Source organism: Tenrec ecaudatus, chromosome 1, assembly GCF_050624435.1.
Source record: "Tenrec ecaudatus isolate mTenEca1 chromosome 1, mTenEca1.hap1, whole genome shotgun sequence".
NCBI classification, from domain to species: Eukaryota; Metazoa; Chordata; class Mammalia; order Afrosoricida; family Tenrecidae; genus Tenrec; species Tenrec ecaudatus.
Genome location: NC_134530.1, coordinates 193,380,318 through 193,403,664, shown reverse-complemented (window position 1 = coordinate 193,403,664; position 23,347 = coordinate 193,380,318). Strand labels below are relative to the sequence as shown.

At 41.4% G+C, this 23,347-nt stretch overlaps 1 protein-coding gene across 4 annotated transcripts in view; it reads left to right on the top strand.

Annotated features, from left to right (window-relative positions):
- The window catches only part of TOR1AIP2 (torsin 1A interacting protein 2), a 39,739-nt gene extending 16,686 nt beyond the window's left edge, over window positions 1–23,053 (top strand). For 2 of the 4 annotated variants that reach the window (XM_075527994.1, XM_075527995.1), the window contains 5 exons: window positions 6,233–6,412; window positions 8,323–8,841; window positions 15,459–15,977; window positions 18,850–18,936; window positions 19,913–23,053. In XM_075527994.1, the coding sequence (XP_075384109.1) occupies window positions 6,379–6,412; window positions 8,323–8,841; window positions 15,459–15,977; window positions 18,850–18,936; window positions 19,913–20,685 (1,932 nt within the window). In that variant the 5' untranslated portion in view covers window positions 6,233–6,378 and the 3' untranslated portion in view covers window positions 20,686–23,053. Of the gene's footprint in view, window positions 1–4,942; window positions 5,224–6,232; window positions 6,413–8,322; window positions 8,842–15,458; window positions 15,978–18,849; window positions 18,937–19,912 lie in introns of those variants that run through there. The other 2 variants (XM_075527999.1, XR_012779095.1) reach the window with 2 other exon arrangements.
- The last annotated feature ends 294 nt before the right edge of the window (window positions 23,054–23,347 follow it).

Sequence of the window (23,347 nt, the reverse complement as noted above, 5' to 3'; positions counted from 1 at the left end):
TGAGCTAAAAATGTCAACTCTTGCCTCTGCCACTCACTGGTGGCATGCTCTTGAGTAAGGTTATTAGCCTCAGCTTCCTCATTTGTAAAATTATTAGAAATTTTAATAACTACTTTTTAAGATTGTTGTAAGAATTCCACGAGTTGCGTATACAAGGTGCTTTGCTACCTGGCCGAGAGAAGGCACTCAATAAATTCTTTATTGCATATGTTTTATTTTTGTTTCAAAAGCATGCTTGTCAATTGCTTGATAGCTGAGATATCTTTTTTATCTCTGGAGCCTAAAATGACATCACTCATTAAAATAAAACTTTCCAAAAAATGGGTGGTGAGTGGGCATGACTTATTGGGCCCAGACTACCATACCCTTATCAAATGGTATTTTTAGACCGAACTACCATTCTGGGAAGGCTGATTTTCTTTTTTCTTAGCTGCTACACTTCTACTTTTCGTTTTTAATTTTGTTTTAAATCTTAGCGTTGCACATCCAGTGCTTCCTGATACGTGCTCCTCTCTCTCCTCCCCACTTCCTTCCCCCTGGGCCCCAGAGGAAGACTAGAAGTAGTCTAACTCTCCTAACCCCATTTTGCCTAGTCTTTGCCCCTCCCAGCTGGCTGAAGTGTGCCTGTAATGAGTCCATTGTGTGTGACCTTAGAGTTACTGTTAAAGATATTTGCTTTTCGTACTTGTTCCTAACAAAGCTAGTGTCTTCAGGTTTGTTTTCTTAATGTGAACTATGTCAAACATATAAAAAATATTACAGAGCAAATGCATAACAAATGGATGTATACCCAAATCTAAAACACCTTGATGACACATCTACTTCACCTTTTTCCTCCCTCTCCAGAGATAAACACTAACTAGAAATTGATGTTTCCTTTCCACTCCTGCATATTTTTCATTACATGCTTTCATACGTGTAAACATATAAAAGGCATCTAATTAAAAAGAATTGAACACTTTCAAATATTCATTATTACGTGTAACACAAGACCAAAATATACATTGATTCGTAGTTACCTTCACATTTTCCAAGTTTGTATGTGGTACTCCACTTAACTTGACTGTGTGACTGCTGTACAAGGACCATTCGGTGTGCCAGACAGTGAACGCCAACCAGCCTGTTGTGAAGTGCCCAGCATTAATCCAGTGGGCAGCGAGGATGCAACTTAGCTAGCAATGGGCATCTTGTGTGCACAGGGACCAGTGAGGGCAAGCCTGTTTACTTCTCGGGAAGTCCCAGAAGTTGAAACTGAGTCAGGCAGCCCTCTGCCTGCCATTTGGTACGCCTTTCATGTATCCATTATGTTCCACAAATGTGAGGAGAATGAAACAGTATTCACTGGGTTTTCACGCTCTAATGAAGACCGTTCAAGTAAAACCAGTAATACACGTCTTGCTGCCATCTTCAGGGTCACCAAGAAGTGCAGGTGACCGGTAATCGTGAGACATGTAAGTGGGAAATGAGCTGCCATAGCTTCCAGGTTGGGGGGGGGGGGCACTACAAATCGTATTTGGAAGGGTCTCACTTGTAGGCAATGACTTGGCCTAAATGAAGCAATGCATGTTCCATTTTGTAAAAGCATCATAGGAATTGTATTTCAGAGATCTAGTGAATGAATTTTTCTCTCACCATAAAGTGCCTCCTAACAACTTCATTAGCCCACAGGTTTGGTTTGGTTTTTTAATTGGGGGCTCATCACAGCTCTTATCACAATCCATACATCCATTGTATCAAGCACATTTATACATAGGTTGCCATCATCATTTTCAAAACATTTGCTTTTACCTGAACCCTTGGTATCAGCTCCTCATTCCCATCCACCCAACCTCCATGAACCCTTGATGATTTATATATTTTTTTCACGTTTTACATTGACCGATCTCTCCCTTCACCCACTTTTCTGTTGTCCATCCCCCTGGGAGGGGGTTATATGTAGATCATTGTGATTGATTGTCCCTTTCTCCCCCCACCTTACCCTCCCTTCCTGGTATTGCTACTCTCATTATTGGCCCTGAGGGGGTTTATCTGTCCTGTATTCCCTGTGTTTCCAGTCCTTATCTGTACCAGTGTACATGCTCTGGTCTAGCCAGATTTGTAAGGTAGAATTGGGGTCATAATAGTGGGGGGGGGCGGCATTAAAGAACTAGAGGAAAGTTGTGTTTCATTGGTGTTATATTGCACCCTGACTGGCTAGTCTCTTACTTGTGACCCTTCTACAAGGGGATGTCCAGTTGTCTGCAGATGGACTTTGGGTCTCCATTCTGCACTCCCCCTCATTCACATTGATATGATTTTTTTGTTCTGGGTCTTTGATGCCTGATACCTGATCCCATTGAGACCTCATGATCACACAGAATGGTGTGCTTCTTCCATGAGGACTTTGTCACTTCTCAGCTAGATGGCTGCTTGTTTATCTTCAACCCTATAAGACCCCAGACACTATATCTTTTGATAGTCAGGCATCATCAACTTTCTTCACATTTGTTTATGCACTCATTGTCTTCAGTGATCATATCAGGAAAGTGAGCATCATGGAATGTCAAGTTATTAGAACAAAGTGTTCTTGCATTGAGGGAGTTTTGAGTAGAGGCTTATTGTCTATCTACTATCCTAATATTTAACATATAAATATATGTACATAGATATATTTACCTATTGTAATATATAAATATATTTACATATGTGCATGCTTGTATTTAGACCTCTATAAATATCCTTTGCCTCCTAGTTCATTCCTCTATTTCCTTTTACGTTTTTCCCACTATCATGTTCAGCTTTCATTCATGTTTCAGTAATTCCATTAGGTTACATTGCCCTTAATCAATCCCTACCAGGTATCCTACGCCCTCCTCGCCTGCCATCAATTTTAGACCACTTGTTCCCTTGTCCTGGGTTTGTTAACACCCACTTCCTTTCCCCTGCCTCCTCTTCTCCCATGCCCATCCCCCCATGTTTCCCATTCCCAACCATGGGTCCGATGTTTTCTCCTCTGGATTGTTTATCCTGCCTATCTTATCTAAATAGATACGCAGAGACAACAATAGCATAAAAACAAGACAGCAAAAGAAAACAAAAAATTATGGACAGAAAGAAAAGCCTATGAATAGTTCCAGGTCTGTTTGTTGACCTTTAGCAGTATTTTTCAGTCAAGTCTGATAGGGTGCCACACCCTGGCCCCAAAGTCTATTTTTGGTACTCCCTAGGGACTTAATTGCTTTGCTCCCCTTGCTGCTCTGTTGCACACCCTTAGCGTTCACTCCTGTGTGGTGGGGTCTGGTTGCAGCTCAGAGGTTCTTAATAAGCATATTTCCTAATGTGGGTAGGTCATTCTGCTCAAGATTGACCTCCTTCTGGAACAGTGGCCTCCAGATCTCCCAGATACCCCATCTTGTGATTTCTGAACAGTCTTGAAGAAATAAATGCCATTTCAATGATGAACAGTGACTGCAGAGGTCTGATTGAAATGGGCTGCAGGCTTGAGGTGTGCCTGGTGAGGGAACAAGGCCCTGTGAACATTGGTAAGATGGTGTATCTGTGGTGGTTCCTGTGCAGATTAGTTTTGGGTTGCAACATAGTAACATTGTACGGCAGTTTTTTTAGAGCGTTCAATTATGTTTGGAATACAGTTTATTAAGGGCAATCTACATGAAACTAAAATGTACAGATGTTAAGTTTGATAGCAAGAGTAGCCACCATGTCAATGAATATGTGCAAGTGAAATATTGCCTGGCTCAAAAAGTCCCCTGTGCACTTTTGCATTCAGTACTTCCTTCCCTCCAGTCATCTGCTTCCTGTCACCATACATTAGTTTTGCCTGTTCTAGAACTTTAAATGGAATCGTTTGGGCATATAATCCTGTATGTCTGACTTCTCTCACATATTTTAGGATTCATCCATTTTGTGGTCTACATCAGTAGTTGGTTCATTTTTATTCTTTTGTTTAAATTTAAAAAATTTCATACAGTATTTAAAATTTTTCAAATATATGCAGTTGTACTGTTCTTTGGTAATTTTTTGAGGTTTAGCTATACTGGTGTATGTTTGATTTATTCATTTTAATTACTCTATAATACTACGTTTCATAAGAATAAGTCGTGTTGATTGACAGTTCAAACCTACCAGTCATTCCAGGAGAGAAAGAAAAGGCAGTGTGCATTGATATAGATTTTGAATTTCAGAAACCAGAGTTCCTCTCAATCCTCAAAGTCGGAATCCACTCAGTGGCAGTGGGTTTGGGTTAGAGTTATACCATGCATTCTTTTTATGTTTCTAGAGCCCTTGTGGCACCATGAATTAAGCATTATACTGCTAACCAAAGGTAGAGGTTCAAATCCAGCTGCTTCATGGCAGAAAGATGTGGCTTCCTGCTTCTGTAGATTTACAGCTCTGTAAATCCTAAAGGGTTGTTCTCTGCCGCACAGTGTTGCCACGTCCAATACTCCATTATTTTCATGACACTTAAGTTTGCAATAATTTAATACCTGGTATAAATAGCCTTCTTCCTTTATAATTCCTTGCCTATTCTTGGCCTATTGTTCATTGTGAATTTTACGATCAGCTTGTTTGTTCCATGAGAAGCAAACAACGAAAAAACATTTTGCATTTTCTTTCAAATTGTGTTGAACTTATTAGGAGAGAATTGACATTTAACAGTTTAAGTCTGACTGTGCATCACTATGAGATGCATGTTTTTAGTCCCCTTTTTATGTCTTTTGATACATTTTATCTTTTTCTCTCAACAGTTCTTTTAAAACCAACCTTATTTGGGGGTACAATCTACCATAAAATTCACTCCTCAAATAATCCATTGTGAATGCCATTTGCCTAGGTACCATGTAGTTTTATTACTAGGTTCTTAATTGTTAGTGTGAATAGCACCTTTGTTTTCTAACATTTTTGTTATTGGTGCTTAGGAAGCATTTTACCTATTTTTTTTTAGCCAGGAGGAAAACTCTTTCTCTCTCCTCGCTTTGGAACAGTTGGAGACTCTTATCTTCTATCACGAATCCATGTAGGATATGATGGTGATGAAAATAAAAGTTGGAAGTTTGATCCCAGGAGCTTGAAAAAGATAAAGGGGGAGACAGGAGGAACCCTCCAAGCCTGGGACACGGTCCTTCCCAGAACCTGTCCTACCGTGCCCCTCCCCTCCTGGCCTATGGAAGCTCTGCACTCATCTGCACACTTTCAAACTGATAGATGGCTTTCACGGCACACCAGGTACTGTGCAGGGCACTTGGGAAGAAACATTGTTTTTTGTAATGGTGAGCAAACAATGCCGTGAGAAAAACCCTGATGTTAGTGGATACCCTCTCCCTGGGCTACCAACAACACGGTACCTGACAAAGTTCTTCTCATGTATCGTTTAGTCGTGAATCCTCAAAACAATCATTTTTATAGAATATGGAAGTTTGGTGGTTTGCTAATAAAATATTGCTTTTGGCATAGAGGTTTGACCTTACAGTGGAGTGCAATGATCATTTAAAAAGGAAATTATTTCTTGCTATTGGGACTATAAAGAGCCGAACAGGGACCAATTCGATCGTTTCCACTTTAGTTGTCACTTTGGAGAGGATTAATTTTTCTGGCTTTTACTTTGTTTCTGATTTTGAGTCTTTTTGTATAGTTTAAAGCACTTTTTACATTTTCGGGCATTACCCAGTTGTTGTATAAAAGATGACTTTATTTTTAAAAATGCTGTGAGAAAAAAACAAAGAAAGCAGTGATGTAACTCCAAACGTGTTATTTCAAAGTCATTATTTTCCTGATATTTCAAGGTAGCCTTCGTAGTTGAGCTATGCATTGTTTATGGTTAATGATAAATGAAATTTTCTGACAGACTCTGAGAAAATTACACAGGACAGAAATTGGCCACAGGTAAATCTGCAATTCTTACATCAGCAATGACTGACATTTCTGTTCAGTGATAGAATCCTTTTTGCCTCAGTTTCAAACCTGTTTTCTCTAAGAGTCTGGTCACTTGGCACATGCCTTCAGCCACACTGGAATGTATTAAGAGGTTATGGAATCTATGCAAGATTAATAGCCTGGACGTTTTCTTCTTTAGTGTAGAAAATTTCAGCTGTTAATAGGCCAGATATTGGCGTATGATCCTCATGAATGCAGTTTTTCTTCACTAAAAAATTAGTAAATACTGCTAAAAAGGAAATATACATCTGAAGTGGACATTTTCATCTTAAATCATTGGGTTTTTTGCATTTTGTTTTAGTCACTGTCTATATGCCTTATTTCCTGGGTCCACGGGAAGCATGAGTCTCTTGGGAGCTTGGACAAGCAGAAAACAAGACATCTTCTCCAGGCAAAGCAGACACTAAAAGAGTACCTGAGACGTGAAGGCAGGGTTAGAACACAGCCATGACCGACAGTGGACTCCGAGATCCTCCAGAGGGTAAGGCGGCCACACGGTGCTGGGAGTTCTGCGCCAGGAAACGAGAGTTGTGGTAGGAGAAATAACTCTTTGAGGACTAAAATCGGAAGGCTTCAAGTAAAACTGAAGTGAATTCATTTAAATTTGATTAGTTTGTGATGAATGGTTCATTATCTGTGATATTTACTGAATTTTACCGTTACACCAGGCCCTAGTCATAATGCAAGGAATACTAATGTTCTAGAGACAGCAGTAAGAAGGGGACTGAAGTTTTGAGGGGAAAAAATGAAGTGCATATTTAAATAAGTGGTAGACAGGTCTTCAGACAGTATTTATAATATTAAGGCGTGTAGTGTGCTGTATCTCGAAGGGATCTTTGAATTATAGAAGATAAAGTTAAAACTGTTCTTGCTATTTACATGTATATGTTTTGAAATTGACAAAATATGAAATAGATTCCTCAGACGAGGAGAATATGTTTACTTTAGATCTTTAATTATGGAGGTTTTAAAATGAGCCGCACGCTCGTGTGTCCCGCTGTGCATCATGGAAGACTGGGCAGCAGTGAGTAGGACAGGGTGATGAGCCCCACACACCAGCATCTAACTCTTACAATCTAAAGGCCCAACTGGTTGTTGCTCTGGAGAAGTGGCCTTTAAACCTTGGTCATTAAGTCATCTGTAAATGGTTTATAGCTCCTAAAGATCGTTTCTTAAAAGTATCTTTATCATACCTAGAAAATAAATAGAAAATTATTCCTTAATAATAGTACCGCATGTATAATCAGGATTCAGATTGTCTCCATTCTTTTCCTCCTTCTCTTGTTCTCTCCCTCTTCCTCCCTATCTGGTTTAGGTTTGTCTCAGTCAGGTTCTAAACAAGGGCCGCAGCCTGCAGTTAGCTGGTGGAGCTCTTGGGCTGCTTGTCTTTGCTTTTAATTGTAGTATAGGGACTTTCAGCTGTACCCAGGGCAGGGAAAATGTGAGATGCACGCTGCCATGGACCCCTCAAAGAGCTCCAGTTCCCCACCCCTCCTCATTGCCCTTTCTCACCTCAGTACACTGAAGCAAAATCTGAACATCATTAAAACTTGAGTGTTTATCTCTAAAAGTCACAATGAAAAAAATAACCACAAAGATTAACCACACATAAAAGCATGAACATTAATTCTCTAGTAGCAAATATCCAATATTCCTAGTACCAAATTCCAATATCACATCCTTCCTACTTATTATAAATGTTTTCTTATTGGTTTGTAAAAACTACATCTAAAATACCCTCATATCTCACTTCATTGATAAGTTTCTACAACCTCTTAATTGGCAGATTAAATCTCACTTTCTTCTCTCTCTCATTCCCTGCTATTTATTTTGTTTCCTTGCCATCATTGAAAACACAAAGTCATTGTCCTTTGACTTTCCTATGCCCTGGGTTTTGTGGATTATAACCCTGAGGCATCATTTAATGTACTCCTTGATTATTCTAGTTCTTGGCCACTAGCAGTTAGAGCTAGAGATTGCATTGGATTCAGATTTCGTTTCTGACACTCACACATCACAGGTGAGAGGGAGTATGTGCTATGACATTGCATCAAGAGGGGTCTGGTTTCACTCGCTTCTGTAATAAGATTGATCAGTCTGCTTCATCCATTATAATATTCCTCTTCAAATTAATAGTTTTTGCTGTCATTGGTGATCATCACCTTAACTTATGATTTCATTAGTGAAGATGATATGATATATTGACTATAACCAACAGTTAGTTCTATCATTCAGAATTGTTTTGCACTCACTTTGTTCGATTTATTAACATGATGTTGTTTTAGAGGGGGTCTTGTGAGTCACAACTCTATATAAATATTGCTATTAATTAGGAGCCTTGTTAAAAACACTGTTTTTCCACTGAAAAATGATCCTTTTTTATCTCAATAGATTCTCAAAGGCATTTGGAAAATGTCCCAGCAGTCAGTTCTCAGGCACAGAAGACCACGGTCCCAGAGAGTGCCACCAAAGAAGCTCAGTCCGCAAGGCCTGCCTCTGGCCTTAACAAAGCCCCCCATGGGATAGAGGAATTGGGTCCAGGGGGTGCAGACACAGGTGCTAGATCTGAAGGTCCAGATGACACGATGGATGAGAAACATCCAGACGATGGACGCGAGCAAGAGACCAACAGGATATTCCAGGATGGAGAGCAGGGCCACCACTTCCATCCAGGAAGTCCTGGGGAAAGACTCTTGGATCCAGATCCTAACCATTCTCCTGGTGGCATGGTAGGAAGAGCAGGTGCACACCCAGGGAGTCTCTCTGCAGTCCTCCCTGAGGAAGGGCGCCTCAGCACCGCAGCTTCCCAGGAGCCCCCTGCCCCAGACTCCCAGGATGCCCAGGCTTCTGGTGGTCCCAGGACAGGCCTGGAGAGCCAGGAAGCCCTGAGGAGGCGGCTAGTGGCACCAGGTGAGAGGACCCACTGAATGTCAGGCCTGCTTTATGTTGCTCTGCTGCTGAGAGAAGAGCAGAAGTCAAAGTCTTCTTTCTTTCTTGGCGACTAGTTTGCCTTTGTTTCCCAAGGTAAAGGTAAAATAGAACTTACGGGTTTACTTCCTTATTTTCCTACTGGGAAGCAGGCGGCGTGTTCCTCCGTGGCCTTGCATGGTTCCTGCTAATGTGTAGGGTATTGGCATGTGCCATAAAATGTTGCTGAGTGCAGTCTTAGTTGCTGCCCACAGGTTGTCTTTAGCCCAAGCCTAGAAAGCTGCTCTAGATGTCTTCACCCTCCATTCACTGGCGACTCTCTGCTGTAAGGAAATGTGTTCTCCAGGATTTGTGGTTCCCTACCTGCTCTACCTGGTGCCAGCCCCCTCACCTTGTTCCCAGCAGGAGGACTAAGAAGAACCCTTGATCTCTGGAGGGGCATAAAGAATACCCTTTGCTTGTTTCTTATTTGCCTCTTGTTTTCTTCTATTTCTTAATCTTTTGATGTCTAGTAGGTTTTCTAGAACCCAACTTTTTCTTCCACACTGACCTACTCCCTGATCTCTCCTTCCCACACACTCTACAAGTCTCAATTCTAATTGAATAAAACAAATTATAAAATGATGTTTTATAGGTTAAGTATTATAATATGTGCACCATCGGTGTATTTCAGTGTGCAACCACATTATTTGATCGCCTTTTTATAAAAGCCGAGCCGTTGGTTGTATAGTCCTTTTGATCTTAAAGATCTGCAGAGGCCATACACGGTATAACAATTGGGTTATGTTTGCTTGGAGTTGCAACAAAGGTGTGAGAGGCGGGAGTCTGAAGAGGAATTGGAATGCATTCTAATGAGCTCATTGAATAAATGTATCCTTTTTCATTGAGACTAGGAGAGGATGGTACCAGTTACCGTTACTGAATGTTTTTAATCTATGATTCTATAAGGGTCCTGTTCAAACAATGGGACATGAGGAACTGAATTTCAAGTTCTAGAATTTCCATCACCTGTATTTTAAAAAATTACTCAAATTTATGCACCCACACCTACCACCAAAGATGAAGAAATTGAAGGTTTTTAACAATATCTGCAATCAGAAGTTGATAAAATGTACAGTCAGGATGCATTGATACTTGTTGAAGATGACAATCAAGTAAGTTGGTTATAAAGAAGTAGGGATCTCATGATAGAATTCTGACAGCTTAACTTACTCACTGCAGATACCTTTATTCAACAACATAAAGGTATTCAATCTTACATCTGGACCTCATGGAATACATAGAAATCAAATCAACTACATTTGTTGAAAGAAACAAGGGAGCTCAGTTCCAGTCAGAATAGGACCTGAGGCTGAATGCAGAATAGATATCACTTGCTTATATGTAAGTTCCGCTTGCAGCTGAAGAAAAATAAAACAAGTCCATGAGAGCCAAACTATGACCTTGAGTAATTCCTACCTGAATTTAGAACCATCTCGAGATTTGACACATTAAACACTAAGGACGTAGATGAATTAGAGGATGATTGCAGGGACATTATATATGAAGAATGCAAAAGGTGATAAGAAAGAAAAGACTGGGACCAGGTCACAATGATCGACATATAACCCTGTTCCAGGGGACTGACTACAGAAAAGTGGGTAAAGGGAGACAGCAATTGATATAAGACATGAAAAAAAAGTTAAGAATTAAGGGTTCACAAGGGAGGGAAGGGGGCAAGAATGAGCTGATATCAAGGACTCAAGTGGAAGGAAAATGTTTTGAAAATGATGATGGCAACATATGTATGAATGTGCTTGACACAATTGGTGAATGTATGGATTATATTAAGAGCTGTAAGAGCACCCAATAAAATGATTTTAAAAAAAGAAGGAAGAAAAAACCAAATGGATGTCAGAAGAGAGTCTGAAACTTGCTTCTGAATTTAAAGTAGATAAAGCGAATGGAAGAATTGAAGCAAGAGCTGAACAGAAGATTTCAAATAGCATCTCTAGAAGACAAAAGTAAAAAAGGTTTGTAGTGAAAAGTGCATACATGTAAATAGAAGCCCAAAGGGGAACTGTAAGCTTGACATTTCTCAAGATGAAAGGACTGAAGAAAAAAGTCAAGCCTCAAACCTCAATGTTGAAGGATTCTATCAGCAGAATTTGTAATGAGAAGGAAGTACAAAGGGATGATGGAAAGAATAGACATAGATTTATTGTAATAGCAAGGATTGGCTCAAGGTCAGCCATTTCTGGGGGTATCTTATGATCAAGAATTGATAGAATTGAAAGACGAGCAAGTGGCACTGAAGGCACTGGTAGAAGAAAAGGCTCCCAAACGAATTGAATATCAATTGAAATATTCCAACAAATGGATCCAGCACTTGAAGTGGTCACATCGATGCCAAGAAATTTGGAGGACAGCTACCTGGCCAATCAACTATAAGAGATCCACATTTGTGCCCATTCTAAAGATGATGATCCAGCAGAATGCAGTTAATACCATAAACTGGTAAATAACCTTTGCTAGGGATAACTGAAAAGGGTTATAGCAATATATCAACAGGAAACTATTAGAAATTCACGTTGGTTCATTAGAGGACGTAGAATGGGAGATAGCATTGCTGACATCAGATTGATCTTGGCCAAAACCAGAGAATACCAGAAAAAGTGTTTATTTGTACTTTATTGACTGTGTTTTACTGACTCCCCACTTTGTGGACTGACTTTGTTTTATCAACTGTGCCATTTGTTAGAAATTGTGGATGGCAAGTGAAGAATGAGAATTAACACTTACTGTACATAGACCAAGAGGCAGTTTTTACAAAAAGCAAGGGTATGTATTTGAAAATTATGAGTACGCATCAATTGTATTCTTTCACACACTTGTTCTATTGTATGCTGAACAAATAATCCAAGAAGCTATACTATATGAAGAATGTAGCATCTAGGTTGGAGGGAAACTCATAACAGCTGTGGCTATGCAGATGGTTCAACTTTGCTTGCCGAAAGTGAAGAAGACATGAAGCACTGATGAAAATTGGGAGACCACAGCTTTCGGTATGAATTATAACTCAGTATAAAGAAAACAAAAATCCTCACAGTTGAGCCAATAAACATTACAATAGGGAAAAGATTGAAGTTAGAGACTCATTTTTCACTTGTATTCACAATCATTGCCTATGGAGGCAGCAGTTGAGAAATCAGATGACATATCACATTGGACAAATCTATAGCAAAAGACCTGTAAATTTAAAGCAACACAAATCAAAGATACACCTGCCCCTAGTCATGTTATTTCATGACCCAAGTCACCTCACAGGCATTGGGCAAGTGGACAAGGATTAAGGATGACTGCCAATTGAGTGCTTGCACATTGAAAGTGCCAAGACTTTCAGGAGAACAAACATATGTGTCTCGGAGAATACAGCAGGAATGCTCCTTGGAAGCGAGGGTGATGAGACCTTGACTCAATATTCTGGGCATTTTATGAGGAAGGATCAATTGTTGAAGAAGACCATCATGTTTGGGAAAGCCTAGCGGGGCATCAACAAAGGAAAATGAAGTGGGGTGCTACTGTGCCTGCAACAGTGGGCTCAGCACAGCAACGATTGTGAGGACAGGCAATGAGCAGTGCCTGAGTCAGACCTCCATGGCATCACTTAAAACAACGTGGAATCTCGATTTTCTGGAGCCATTGTTGCTGGGTGACCCTCTTAGATTATTGCTTGGGGTAGTCTTTAAATACACCCAACCTGTCACCTGAAGTCCTCTTTAAACCAAATAGTTATTTTGTTTCCTTAGTAAAGAATGCTTACTGAGGTATTTTCCTCTTAAGACGCTATCTGTAGAGAATCAAATGGACCACCATCTGTGCACTCTGAGTCATTTGGACTAAATGACCCCTTAGAAGAGATTACAACCCTGCCTTAGGGTTTCTAAGACTAAATCTTTATTCGAGCAGACAGCACCATCTGTCTTCCTGGAATTGCTGTGTTTGAACCATTGCCCCTGCAGTTAGTAGCCTAACGCGTAGCCCCTCGTGCCTCCAGGACACCTTAAATTGACCACAGTACATCTGTACAGCTGAGAGGGCAGTGATCGTTTGGGACAGGATAGAGAGAATGGTTGCACATCTCAAAGGCTGTCACCAGACTCACTGAATTAGACATGTAAAAAATGCTGGATTCATGTCTCCAAGAAGTTTAAATGCTAGTAATAAGTGTCTTACCAACCTCATGGAAATTTCATTTCCTTTTACCGTGGACCTCAGGCTTCAGTGTCTGCTGATCGTGTAGCAGGGCCGCTCACTTTATACTTCGATAAGGAAAACACACACTGCATTGCTTCTGTTGTGTAACTGTTCTCAGACTCTCAACTCTGACTACAATATTCTATCCCCCTTTCCACTGAAAACAGCCTTACAGACGATGAAAAACTTTGTAATTCCTGGGTTCTGGATTTCACAAAAAAAAAACACCTTTTCATCAGCATGTATAAAGAATCTGAGTTTCAAGTAGGCATTGCCCCTCCACGGAAATTTTATTCAGCATGTTACAATAAATAGATGTCAGCTATGTGCCTTTAAACATTCTTAAAATCCGGTTCCTGTCCTCAAGTTTGTTACCAATTTAGGAAAACTAGATTGAGTAATTTTGCAATTAACTCACCTCTGAATAGCATGTAGTTAAGGTGGTATACACTTCAGGAGCCCTGGTCACAGTGTAGTGGTTATGTGGTCAGCCATTCGAGAGACGATCAGTGCTCTTCAGGAGAATGACGAGACTTTCAGAATTAGTCTGGAAACCCACAGGGGGCAGGTGTACGCTGTCCTACAGGGTTGCTATGAGGCAGTGAGAATGTACACACAATGGGAATTAAAGATGGGAACAAACAGTCAGCTTTAAAAAATGACTTGCTTTCAGAAAAACATAGTTTCAACTTCTTTCCAAACTTTGAGACTGGCTGCTATAATGCCCTTTTGTCAGTGGAATAGAAAACATGAAGGGGCTTCAAAAAGTATGTGGAAAAAAATCTATTATCTTTTCATTCCATTTCTCCATGAACTTGAGGAAGCCCCTTCATATTTTATATTCCTTTGCCTTGCCAAATACAAATATAAATTGTTAAAATATGACTTCATTGTAAATCAGTGATATGTCTTCAATATTCATTAACCATTAGCATCATCTACAGCTTGACTGTAGGCAAGGACTGTGTTTTTCTCTGTTATCATGTACATATGGCACCTGGCACTGAGTAAAGACTTTGTGAGTATTTGTCAAACAGATATGACTTGTAAGGACCATCATCTGCCATCCAAATTTCACTATGTTTCAGCATCCATCTGCAACGATATCCACATAAGGCTTATCTTTACTTGCCTGGGATTATTTTAATACAAATCAAAACATTTTATCTGTAAGTGCTTTAGTTTTTATCTCTTAGAGGATATTTTTAAAAACAACCAAAATATTAATGATCACACTTAAAATTTAATTGGCCATTATTCCTTAATATTATTATATGGTCATTGTTCAGATTTCCCTGTTACAGTTGGGTTTGTTGAATCAAGATTTAACTAAACAAGGGTCCCTCTAGAGGGTTTTTAGTTGGCAAATCTCTTGAGTTGCTTTTTAAAAAAAGAGAAAATGTCAAACACAAGAAAGTAGAAATGTGAAAAACAACAACTCATGTATTCATCAACCAAGATAGGAATTTCCATTGTATCCTCTATTCCCTTTTTTCCCTCAGAGATTGCATTGAAGTAGATTCTGGCTATGAACACTTGATTATATCTCTAAAAGATAAGGATTTTAAAAAAATCTGAATCACAACACCTTAATCACATTTAAAAAGGACAAAAAAGATTTTCTTAATATCAAATTCCAGTATTCAGAATGCCCTGTCTTATAAATATGTTTAGGAATTGGTTCTTTGAAACTGGCTATCAATAAGGTCCACACACTGTGTTTGATTGATAAATCTCCGAAGCCTCTTAATCTGTAGGTAAGAAGGCTTTCTCCCCTTCCTTCCGCTTGTTTTTATTTCTTGGCATTACTTTAAAACCAAAGTCTTTATCTCTTGGAATTTCTCACTCTGGCTTTGCTAATTACATTCCTAAAGCATCATTTAATAAATCCCTGTATTCTTACATTTCTGGGAAACCAGTCGATCTAGAGACGGGTTTGGACTTAGGTTCAGTTTCTGGCACGGACACTTCTAGGTGAGGTAGTGTACTTGCTATGACATTGCGTAGGGGCTATCTGGCTCTCTTCTGTGATGTTAAGATTCATGCATACAAAATCCCTCTTTTATCTAATGATTTTAGGTGCCATTGATAAGCATTGCTTCTATATGCTCTCTTTTAGGGAAGAGGATATGTTTACTATAACTAAAAGTTAGCTTGCCTTTCAAAAAATGATTGCACTAATGTTGTTAGGTTGATGAACATGGTAATAAATTTTGTTTTATTAATTTTTAGTAAAAGTCAAGGAAAATAATACTGAAGAATAGTGCCTTATAAACCATAAAAACCTATTATATAAATATTGTTGCTAAATAGGAGCCTTATACTGTTTTCCACTGAAAAATGATCCTTTTTTATCTCAATAGATTCTCAAAGGCATTTGGAAAATGTCCCAGCAGTCAGTTCTCAGGCACAGAAGACCACAGTCCCAGAGAGTGCCACCAAAGAAGCTCAGTCCGCAAGGCCTGCCTCTGGCCTTAACAAAGCCCCCCATGGGATAGAGGAATTGGGTCCAGGGGGTGCAGACACAGGTGCTAGATCTGAAGGTCCAGATGACACGATGGATGAGAAACATCCAGACGATGGACGCGAGCAAGAGACCAACAGGATATTCCAGGATGGAGAGCAGGGCCACCACTTCCATCCAGGAAGTCCTGGGGAAAGACTCTTGGATCCAGATCCTAACCATTCTCCTGGTGGCATGGTAGGAAGAGCAGGTGCACACCCAGGGAGTCTCTCTGCAGCCCTCCCTGAGGAAGGGCGTCTCAGCACCGCAGCTTCCCAGGAGCCCCCTGCCCCAGACTCCCAGGATGCCCAGGCTTCTGGTGGTCCCAGGACAGGCCTGGAGAGCCAGGAAGCCCTGAGGAGGCGGCTAGTGGCACCAGGTGAGAGGACCCACTGAATGTCAGGCCTGCTTTATGTTGCTCTGCTGCTGAGAGAAGAGCAGAAGTCAAAGTCTTCTTTCTTTCTTGGCGACTAGTTTGCCTTTGTTTCCCAAGGTAAAGGTAAAATAGAACTTACGGGTTTACTTCCTTATTTTCCTCCCGTGGCCTTGCATGGTTCCTGCTAGTGTGTAGGGTATTGGCATGTGCCATAAAATGTTGCTGAGTGCAGTCTTAGTTGCTGCCCACAGGTTGTCTTTAGCCCAAGCCTAGAAAGCTGCTCTAGATGTCTTCACCCTCCATTAGAGGCAATTTCCCTACCTGCTCCAGCTGGTGCCAGACTCCCACCTCTGCCCTCTTGATTTCTGGAGGAGTAAGCTCGAGAGAGAATTGATGAGGGATGCTCTGTATCCTCTAGCATAAGTATTGCCCCTGCCCCCTTCTCTCTGCCCCCGTTCCCCTCTGCTTGGAAGGCTCTACAGACCCACTTTTTCCCTGTTCCCCTAGTGGCCTGGCCTTGTTCTTTCTTAAACTACTACTCTCAAGTTTCAATGAGTAGATCTTTTGTAGATCACTAAATGCGATCAAACTTTCACCATTAGAGTAGAAAATCACTGCTTTAAAATGCAGATTGGTCATGATGGGCTCATAAAAGTATGCATTTATCCAAATTCTGCAAACTATACAACATTGTGAACCCTATTGTCAATTATTGGCTTTGGTTGATAGCATATCAGTACTCAGTCTTCTGTTGTAACACATATATCCTACATTAATGCATGGCAATAATAAGAGAAAATGTGCGTAGTGGGTACAAGAGTATTTGGGCACTCTGCATTTCTTGTGTGTTTTTCTTCCAGTGAACCTAAAACTGCCTTTAAAATGGAAGTCTATTAATGGAAAACACTCCCCTGTTCTGCACAAAGTAGTTTTATGTGTGGGAAGCAACTTATATTGAAATCTAGGAGATAGGAAACCTTATTGGCAGTTAACCACAAGGCCACCAGTTCAAATTTACTTGCCACTCCACAGGAGAAAATGAAGCTTTCTGCTCCTGTAAAGAGGTGCAGTCTCAGAAACCCACAGGGGCAGTTCTGCCCTGCCCTGCAGGGTTGCAGTGAGTCAGAGTTGACTTGATGGCAGTGAACTTTATTGCCATCATGTCTTCAGGTGGCCTTTGGCAAGCCCTTCGTGTGCTTGGGCATTTTATGTGACAGGTAAAGTAGGGGTGGAGCAGGTGATCGTTAAAGAACCCCTTTCTTTTTTAGATTAAAGTTAATTTTATTCCTTAGATTCTGTGATAGGATATTTAAAAACTGGGGGTTCTTTTTGGTAAGGATGATTAAATGGCTTCTTTATAGGTGGAGATAAATCTGCCTATCTGTGTAAATAAAGAAATATGTATGGGAGTTTTTGCATGCTGAGTTATGGGCAGAACTTTGTTCTCACTAGTTGGAGATACCTGGCTGGGGTCCACACAGGCTCAGTTGTCTAGTGTTTCTGTTTAGAGTGCTACAAGGTGCGCTTTTGCTTTCTGTCAGACTCTTATTTTAATCATATTATTGGGGCCTCATACAACTCTTTTTTTTAATCGTTTTATTAGGGGCTCATATAACTCTTATCACAATCCATACATATATCAATTGTGTCAAGCACATTTGTACATTCATTGCCCTCATCATTCTCAAAACATTTTGCTCTCCATCTAAGCCCCTGGCATCAGCTCCTCATTTTTCCCCTCCCCCACTCCCTCATGAACCCTTGATAATTTATAAATTATTATTTTGTTATATCTTACACTGTCTGACGTCTCCCTTCACCCACTTTTCTGTTGTCCGTTGCCCAGGGAGGAGGTTATATGTAGATCCCTGTAATCGGTCAGACATTTTTAATTGGCCTGGATTCTAATATTTCACCTCTCTCCCACCGTTGACTCAATGCCAATTCATAGTGACACCCCCCCCCTCTTATTGGTTCCCAAGGTGGAGACTGTTGGCAGGAGTAGAAAGCCCAGTCGTTCTCCCTCAGAACTGTTGGTAGTTTTGAGCAGCAGACCATGTGGAGTGTAGCCCAATGCCTAACCACTGCACCACCAGGACTCCCAACCTTATATTCCTTTCTGAGTTTACTTCCTTCACCAAGAGTTTCTAACTGATTTGTAAACTGTACAGTCATCTCTGCTTACTCTGAATTCACTGCCCCTCTCATTTGTACAAGGAGTCTTGGCGGCACAGTGGATAAGCATTGGACTGCTACTCAATAGTACCATGGTTTGAACCCACCAGCTGCTGTGAGTGAGAAAGATTCACAAAGACTGAGCCTTGCAACGCCTGTGGAGCAGCGCTCCTCGGACTTTTCGGGTCACTTGAGTCAGAATCCAGCTCACGGCAATGGGTTGGGTTTAACTTTGGGTTCCTTGTATACTCGAGGGTCTGAAGGAGCCAGGCGAGACTTGAACACTGGAACTAGACCACTATTAGCTTATGATTTTGAGTCTCATAAACAATGAGCACTTCTTAAAACCTTTCTTAATTTTGCACATTTTGGCCAATCATGTTTTAGTTTGGTTTGGCTGTAATAGATAGAAAGTGTGTTTCTTTGAGTGTGATATCAGGACCAGTGGAGAACTGTGAAGTGGCAACATCATCCTTAAATGAATTTCGCAGTGCTTCTTTTTATTCTCCTAAGTAGCAATAAACAAAAGCAATTTTGTGCCTGAAGGGAAAGACAGGGGAAAGGTTAGGTAAAATGAGAATATTCGCTATGTAGACATCCTCCCAGTCATGCAATTCTTTGTTTTGAAAAGAGAGAAGTAGAAAGATGCACATACACTCTCAGTGCGAAGTTTAATCATGATGTTCTTTCCCCCACCCAGAGCCCACACGTCACCTGCAGGCAGAACAAAAATGGGAAGAAAACGAAAAGAGAACACAAGGTGGCAGAAGGAAGCTATTCCATTATGGTAAGAGCAGAGCTGGTCTCACCGTAGTGTGGATTCGCGGTCAGAAATCCCCAGGGAACAGGGCCTGGAGTGAACTGGCAGAGTATGGTACTTTTTCAGAGAAGTAGTGTGACAATCACAGCTTGGACCTTGAGGAGTTTTCCCTTCAGGGAGAACTGGCTGATATTTTGGTGTACTCAACCAAACACCAATTCTCAAATTAAGAAGGGCTTTTCAGAAACAAGAACGCGAGCCAGCCTCTTTAGAGTCCAGGCGTGCCTCATCGTATTGAGCGTCACTTTCTTGCATTTCGCAAAGACTCCGTTTTTTGGTGTATATTTGTTTTATACGAACTGAAGGCTTGTGGCAACCCTGCATTGAGCAAGTCTGTCGGTGCCACTGTTCCTACAACATGAGTTCATTTAGGGTCTCTTTCACATTTTGCTAATTCTCACAGTATTTCCACCTTTTTCATAATGCTCGCATACCCAGTAGACTTTAGGGTGCACATACTTTTTTACATGCCTTGAGATCCCCCAAAGTCTGTGCACCTCATTTTGCTTGTGCTGTTCCTGTAATTGTGGTAGCCTGCTGCCAAGCCTGTAGGAGCGCTAAGCTTTGCCTATATTAGTTTCTCTTGAGGCCTTTTTGAGTCTGGGCCCTGAGGAAAAGGGAAGTTTCGCCAGGTAACTGATATATTGCTAAGACGGAAGACTATCCTAATAGCTCAGTTTGTAATCACATTACTAATTGTTCCAATAAAAGCATAAACCCAGTTTTACCTTTTAACAAAGATACCGTGTCTTCCATCAATAAATCGGAGAAGCAATGAATGGGAAGGTTGTTCTGATGGACTTTCATCACAGAACGTGCAGAGGAGCTGGGAGAAAGAAACCCACCAGCACCAGCACGATACAGCACTGTCTCTACACGTCACTTCCGCTTACCCCAGGCTCTGTTCCTACTTACTCTGTCTCGTTTTCTCACCCTCCCACAGGATACATCATTTTTGTCGTCGCGGGGATAGGCCTGGCTATCTTTCTGCTCAGTGCTGTCAGTAGTTACTATTTCTCTCAAGCCCAACGAGTGCACAAAAATCCGGCTCTGGAGACCTTCCTGGCTCATTTCACCCAGTTGAAGGATAAATTTCCAGGGCAGAGTGCTTTCCTGTGGCAGAGGGGACGCAAGTTTCTACAGAAGCACCTCAATGTCTCCAACCCCACAGAGCCAGCCACCGTCATATTCACAGCCGCCCGGGAGGGGCGAGAGACCCTGAAGTGCCTGAGCTACCACGTGGCAGATGCCTATACCTCATCCCAGAAAGTCTCTGCCATTCAGATCGATGGCGCAGCAAGAACCTGGCAGGACAGTGACATGGTCAAGCTGGTAGTCGACCTCGAGCTGAGCTCTGGATTTGAGAATGGCCGGAAGGCGGCCGTGGTGCACCGCTTTGAATCCCTTCCTGCCGGCTCCACTCTGATCTTCTACAAGTATTGTGACCATGAGAATGCAGCCTTCAAAGATGTGGCCCTGGTCCTGACAGTCCTTCTAGAAGAGGAAACATTGGAAGCCAGTGTCGGCCCAAGGGAGACGGAGGAAAAAGTGAGGGATTTGCTCTGGGCCCGGTTTACCAACTCCAACACTCCCAATTCCTTCAACCACATGGACTCGGACAAACTGAGCGGGCTGTGGAGCCGTATTTCACACCTGGTCCTGCCCGTCCAGCCCGTGAGGACCATCGAAGAACAGGGGTGCCCATTAGAAAGCTAAGCACCGAGTTGGCTATCGGAGAGGTGGATTTCTTTTTCCCTAAGCCAGCTTAAAGCCTTCCATTGATGGGGAAGGTGGTTGATAAATGCTAGTAGATGGAAAAGTACAAGTGAGCATGCTTTAGAAAAAAATTGCCCTTTTCACTTTTCATGGTATTTTTCTAATCCATATGCGACAAAGCTAAAAACGGACCTGATTTTTCCCCTTGCTTTCCCTTTCAGCCTGGCATATATAATTGAGGATTTTTTTTAAATCCCAAAACAGCGACAAAGCGTTTGCACAGGAAGAAACCCTTGCTTCCCACAGAAACTACAGAGTGATTTTTATTTTCTAGTGTGAGACTGTAAGGAGTCTTTTTGATAATGCTTAGACTCTGAATAAGGCAATTACAGTTATGAAGCAGTGATCATGTTTAGAAAAATAATATTTTTAAGCCCCTTAAATAACCTTGTCATGGGATTACATTTTATGCTATACTTGCACTTTCGTGTCGTATGAAAAAAGGCACCGGGCATCAAACCATCATGCTTACCTAAATACTGCCCATCAAGCACTGTGCTTTTATTCCGTTATTGAGCTGACGTGGAAGCCATCTAGTAAAAGGGGAAATTGTTTATAACCATGGGAAAGGAAGAAATTCCCATCGGCTCTCTTTATTTCAGCTTTCTTGAATGACTCAGAGCCATGGTTTTCAAGCTACCTGCATCCCTTCCCTTTTGAAGGGGAATAGTTGGGCTTTTGAGTATTTTATATGTTGGGTTTTTTCTATAAGATTTCCCTAGATCATGGAGGTTTGAAGCTACTGATTAAGTGGGAAACATCTTAGAGGATTAGGAAGTAGGTGGAAACAAATGAATGTATTGAAATTTAGGAGTAGGAAGAGTGGCAGTGACATAGGCTGAATGTATAGAAGTGCTGCTTATGGAGGATCCAGACTACATCCAGAGGAACAGCAGTTTGTGCACTATCATTGACTGGCATGTTTCTGGTGCTTTTGTTAATTTATCCTATAATTTCACTCTCCCCTGCATGGAATTTTTATAATCTTCAAGAATGAGAGTGTCCTTTGAGCAGAATGGATTTCAATGGCCAATCAAATTGTAGATCTTAGGTCTCATTGGGGTACATTGACCTAGCTTTGCAAACTTTCATTTGCTGTGTGGTGATGGGACATGATATAATGCAGTTCATTTCATGGCCAGGTAGAAGCACTATGAAGATGAAAGAAATGCAAGACTATTATACGTAAGAGGAAAGAGCATGGTCGATAGATCCTGTGATTGTGAGAAAGACTGAAACAGTAGGTGTTGATTGGCATTTGAGTCCTGAAAGCAGAAATCTAGTAAAGTGACTGACCGTCGCCTAATGAAGGGGCTGTTCTGGTACAAGGGAAAGCGTTCTGAAGGACGGTCTGGGAACGTTCCCACTAGGCTTGGGCCTCCTCTGCTTCTAGTGAGAGTGTATGTGCAACTGTGTGTGACCTACCGGCTCTCCAGGGGAGAAAGGTGGGACAGTCGGCTCTCTTCAAGATTACAGCCTTGGAAACCCTATGGGGCAGCTTTGTGCTACAGGGTTGCTTTGAGTTGGAAATGACCGAGAGGCACACAGTAACACACACATGCACACATACCAACATAAGAAGCCAAAGGCGATGTGAGTACAGTGTGGAAGCATTTTAGGAAACACTAAGAGGACCCAGGGATAGTTAGTGATCTCGAGAAAGAGATCAGAAAGACGGGAAGAATCTGATAGAAATACCTGCCACGGGAAGGACACACAAGCCTCCTTTTACCAATGCCTTAAGCTGCGCCCCTTGATGTATGTGCAGGCACAGCTAAAGGAACAAGCTGAACTTGGAATTTTGTGAAGGAAACGTCGATAGAATTAAGAAAGATCTGAACAAGAAATGAAAGCACAGTGACGGTCAACGTCAGTATAAGACCAGAGGAAATGAAGAGCAGTCTCTGTTTGATACTCAAGCTCATTATTTCTAGATTGTAGATGCCAGCATGCCCGTCCAAAAGACCAGTGGTGCCTTATAGGACGGAAGCGTTGGCCTGGCCTGTGCTACCTCATGTCAAGGAAGGAACCAGCAGGAAGCGTTCTCTCAGCTCTCAGCAAGGGCTCAGTTCACAGTCGATAGCAAGGCTCTGGTTTCTTCATTCAGTTGAATATAGTTTTTCGTCCTTTCCTCTCAATGTAACTTAGCAAAAGACATTTCCAAGAATCACAACTTTTTAATTGTCCAGGCATTGTGTTTTTCCTTCCCTGTATAAGTGCAATCAGCTATAATTGTCCTCTGTTTCAAACATCACCTTAAAAAGAAGAAGCAATGTATTAAAGAACCCTGGACTCCCTTGTGGAATAAGACGGAAATGATTGTTTTTAATGCGTAAAACAAAGACTCTCTTACATGTGCCCATAGTGAACATCTTCGATCTGATGTGCTTCCTCTTAGGTTTTGCTTTTCCATTTGCATGTGGTTTTATGTTGGCAAGGGTCCCAACTTCCTTTCGGGTACTTTTTGTTACTGTAATAGATAGGTTGCTTCCTTGCCTTAGGAAAATAGTTTGTGGGCATGTGATTCCGATGGGCTACCCAGGCATCCCTTTTGAATTGTGGATCATGGAGCAGCATTGCGTGCACAGCGCCTTAGTATAAC